We start from the raw sequence: 4,929 nt of genomic DNA on the forward strand, positions 1-4,929 counted from the left end.
TCTGGATTAAAGATATTTAGGAAAGACATCGGTGGGAAATATGGACTGTTGGAACTAGCTGAAGAAATAAGAGCCAGGAGAAAGGTAAATCTGTGGCTTCACAATGGTACTACTCAGGAACTCCAGGAAAGCACAGAACGTGCTGAAGTGTGGAAGTGAAATAGAAATAGCTCTATTCACTAAGGCCATAAGGACAGAAAGGGTTCCTCTGTGGGATAGAAAAAGACCCCAAAAGCCTTTGCAATAAAGCATGTGTAAGGGTCATTACTTTCTCAGCAGTTAGAATAAATTAGGAAAGGGGGACACTAAATTCTTAAGATTAAGGAAAATTTACGCCACAAGGAAGAAATAAATATAGATAATATACTGAACATATTGTTCCAAACATTTTTCATTCTCTTTTCTCCCTGCACAAAAATTTTACATAAAAATAGAATGCAGTATCCTCTTAAATAAAGCACTAGCTTCTCATTTGTAAGAAAAGCAAATAACCCACCCACTGTCAGAAGAAGGAAAGTGTGCATTATCTAGTGATAAGGTGGATGAGCTGTGACAGGATTAGTCAGCCTGAGTTTATTTAGTCTTTGTCAAAGCAAATATTAAATACATTTTTGTTCAAAATCTGACTTGTGACACCTGCTTACCTATTTTTAGCTGACAAAGTTGTCAGAGAAAGCCACAGCCCCTGCTATCTTATCTTTCAGTCAGCAAAGTGCTGTTTACCTTGCATGAGCCCAGCATTCTTTTTTTCCACAGGCAGTTTAATTAGGATGCACCCAACAGAAGCAATGAATGGAGTGGTAGATAATAGCTGGTTGAGCAGCCTGAAGAATTTAATTATCAGTGACTTACTGTAATCATTGTAATTAAAAACGATAAAAGGCCAAACAGGTAAGTTTGACCTCAGAACAGGTACTTGCTGCTCACCAGATAATTTGTTGGAGATTGATGCCACCACACCATTCACAGTCACAATTCAATCCTGTTAGGAAGAGCGCCTTGTGTGTCAACCTTAAAATGATCCAATTATCATTATGTTAACACAGGTCATTTGAGATGCTTGACATGGAATTATCAATGTTCACAAATTAATGGACACATTTAACTGGCCAGCATCTGCTTTGCATGTGTGCAGCCATGATCCTGGGACAAGCAGATGAGCTGAGGCAAGTGAGAATAACAGGAAAAACTGAAGGTGATATGGGAAAGAATTCACTGCTGCAGTGGCCCTCTCACACTACTCAGCACAGCCCTGGGCCCATTCCTGCCAAAAAAAATTACCTTCTCCAACTTTGACGTTTTCCTAATGCTCTGAAGTTACAGTTGTGCTCAAGGAAGCAGATCCACCTGGAGCTAACTCTGAAACTTTAGAATTTCCAGGAAATTTAAAAATTCTATTTGGGATTGGCAGTGCCTTCCTTAGTGTGCTTCGTTTGTATGGCTCCTATGAGGTTCATTCTCACAGTTCAGTTCATTCAGACAGTTTTCAGATACCCAGATGGCAATCCATATGTGTTTACTCAAAAACAACCATATTACATATTTCTGCTTCCTTATCATCACTGAAAATATTTATGGATTTATTTTAATTATTGATTGTAATTCCTTAGTATATATATTCCTTAGTGGTAGCATACCAGACACGTCATTTGCACAATTCCACTGACTTCAGTGTTACACCAAAACCTTTACCTCCAAAAGGATTACACAGTCTTACAGAGGTAGATTGAGGTAAAAATACTATTTCTTGACAAAATCATGCCTGATTCTTCATGGGAATTGTTCTGCCTTTTTTATTTCCCAAGCATTCCAGAATATGCTCAGGCAATTCAATACATCAGAGTGCCAGACAGTTATTCCCAACTGAATTATTTTTTATTTTAACACATTTCTGAAAATGTAATAGAATCACTGTTACTCTTTCTTGAAAGAACATATGCTATTAATTAGTATCAGCTAAAGCTGCTACAGACATGAAACAGTACAGGTCACCATGTGGGTAGAAAATTAGAAGCAAAACAACACAATGCAGTACACTGGAGGGATGTGTGAGGAGACCATGGGAAAATTGCTGTGGCATCTACCATTGCACAGAATCAACCCCACCAAAAGGGACTATTCACCCTCAGCTGCATTTGCCTTAAACACTGAATCTGTCACTCAGTACACACAGAGCCAAATTGTACCAAATGGTACCAGGGACTGGTGAATCTTGTTTCTGAGAAAGGTCTTGCCCAGCCTTACCCAGACCTGACCCATATTACGACCAGTCAAGCCTGCACAGGTGATCTCCCAAGCAGAAACTTCACTCCAGATTCTTACTGCAAAGTTCTGGGCTGTAATTTTAGTGGGTGTATAAGGGAGCAAAGACTAAGTGACCATGCTGCACCAGCCTGCAGCTGGGAGAGGGCAAATGTTGCCAGACCTTGATGTTGCAGAACATATCAGTTACTGTCAAAGTTACTTTCATAACCATAGATGAGATAAAAGGATTTATCTTGAAATCTTTCTATTGTGGTTTCCCTGTCCCAGGGATAGGCTGACCTTCCACAGAGACAAACACCCTGTATTTGAGATTTGGTACAGTTTAAAAGCCAGGTTTTGCTCAGGATGTACTGGAGTGTGATCAGAATGGTGAACCTTTCTTTGTGCTAGCTCTATTTGCTTGGCTTGTTAATTTCTTAAACATGGCAAAAATAGCTGATGTCATTTTGAGACATCCATACCAACTGAAGCAACAAGGCTAATACACAGAATGAATTGAAGGGACTGGGAAGTGTTGCATGGCACATCTTGACAAAGTGTCTATTAGTTGCATTTTACTAGATAGTCTAAACTTGATAGAATTATCAAGAACCTAAATCTTGACATTATCCTGCTAGCTTTGCAGAAATGAATCAGGTTATGAATGTAAACATATGCTACAACATGAGCTAAGACAGAGAAATAACAAGTCTTCAAAAGGCTAAGAGCCAAAGGGTGACCTTGCTCATAAGATGCTGCCTGCAACCCATATTCTGCGTTCAGTTCCTTGCTCCTTCAGACTTCCTGTGTGGGTTTGGCTGAAACAAATCTGTGCCTCATTTTCCCAATTAAAAATACAGTCATTTGTAGAAAGATCTGTCTTCCAACAAGAGCCAGTCAAACACTAAACTCAGTGGCATTCTGAACTCAAAAGGAACACCAGTGCAGAAGCACTCAATGAGCGGCTGCATCTGTGACATCCCTGGTGTGTCTGTAATGATGGGCATCTCTGCTTCCTGAGTGCATCTGTACTGCCCAGGGACTTAGGGTGGGTCTTACATTTATAAAGGGTTTCTTTGCCATTTGGGGTTTGCTTTGTTTTGGTTTTGAAGCCAAGGTATTTCAGTTAATCTTTGTTTTAAGCAGCACAAGCTAGGTTTGGCTTATAGCTGGATCCTGCAAGCAGCAATAAACAGTATTCTGCCATAATAACTATATGTTTTTTTTAAACATACATTATTATTCAGGGAAGACTATCTGTTTTTAGATTCTAGAAAGTAATGAATGTTAGAGTCGCACTATATTACCTTCTTTCTAAAGTAATCAGTCATTAATAAAGAAATGATTCTTACAAAACACACAGGCCTTGGCAAACCTAACAGGTGCCCTTTAAAGGAGATTTCATACCCTTACTGAACACTTAATGTGATCCAGAAATATACCTTCAACTCTTGGATACATAAATTTTGTCAGCAACTGAAAAAGTAATATGTTCCCCCTTGCACCCTTCTTAAACTCTTTGTACAGTAAATTAATGTACAACAGATCTGGACATGTCTGGATTTTCAGATTTTTTTTCCCCCTCACTAGTAGTTAAATGCCACCTTTCCATGCCAGATGGGGAGCTAGGTAACTTCTGAATATTTAAGGTATTTTTGGTACAATAGAATACTAGATTCTGTGTTTTCATCTTTCTCTGTGATGTAAAAATTTTCTCAAAGAATTAAGTTCAATGTATAAGTAAATTTCTAGTGATTAATCTCAGAGATACAAATGAGTATCTAATCTAAAGTCACTTATTTTCTTAATTCATTGCAGTTTGTATTTACATACTTAATTAGTATTCAGAGTGCTTAAGTTTAGTTTCTGAGATATCTGAATAACTTACCTCATTAAATATGTCACCTATTTATGCAAAGAAAATAATCTAAATAACTATAAATTCAGCAGAGTATCTGCTATTTTCAGTCTCTTATGATTTTTGACATATGTTCACTAGTCAGTATTATTTTAATTTGGAACTTTGTTCATTGAAAGAAGTTTTTTAGATTTATGTTAAAAATAATCTAAAAATGTTCAGCCTACTCCTAACATTCTTATCTCTGTTTTACTCTGCAAAGTCTGTATTAAAATACAAATTGGTTGATAAAACACTTGAAGATGGCTTATTTTAAAATTCAAAGACATTGACACATTGTGTTAGACTTGAAAAAAACTTGACATTTAGTTGAGAATTGTTAAAAATTAAATTTCTGTCACAAATACTGTTTTCTTCCTCTTTTCCCTTCCTAGGTGTGAGCTTCATCTTTTCTCCCTTAAACTAGGTTACAGCTGAGGAGTTCAAGATGATTCCAAATTACTCTACTGAAGAAACTGTTAAAAGAATCCACGTGGACTGTCCTGTTTCAGGACGACACAGCTACATCTACATTATGGTTCCAACCGTTTACAGCATCATCTTTATCATAGGCATATTTGGGAACAGCCTGGTCGTCATTGTCATTTACTGCTACATGAAATTAAAAACTGTAGCCAGCATCTTTCTTCTCAACCTAGCCCTGGCTGACTTGTGTTTTCTGATAACTCTGCCCCTCTGGGCAGCCTACACGGCCATGGAGTACCAGTGGCCTTTTGGCAACTGTTTGTGCAAGCTGGCCTCAGCGGGGATCAGCTTCAACCTGTACG

The 4,929-nt window shown here is 38.0% G+C and overlaps 1 protein-coding gene across 1 annotated transcript in view; it reads left to right on the forward strand.

Annotated features, from left to right (window-relative positions):
- LOC102033965 (type-1 angiotensin II receptor) overlaps positions 1–4,929 on the forward strand; it is a 15,146-nt gene that overhangs the window by 8,997 nt on the left and 1,220 nt on the right. The window contains 2 exon segments of the mRNA XM_005431683.2: positions 4,537–4,926; position 4,929. The exon segment at position 4,929 is cut by the window's right edge and continues 1,220 nt beyond it. Coding sequence (XP_005431740.2) covers positions 4,590–4,926; position 4,929 — 338 coding nt within the window. The 5' untranslated portion in view covers positions 4,537–4,589.

The sequence above is a fragment of the Geospiza fortis genome, unplaced genomic scaffold (assembly GCF_000277835.1).
Source record: "Geospiza fortis unplaced genomic scaffold, GeoFor_1.0 scaffold19, whole genome shotgun sequence".
In the NCBI taxonomy this organism is placed as follows: Eukaryota; Metazoa; Chordata; class Aves; order Passeriformes; family Thraupidae; genus Geospiza; species Geospiza fortis.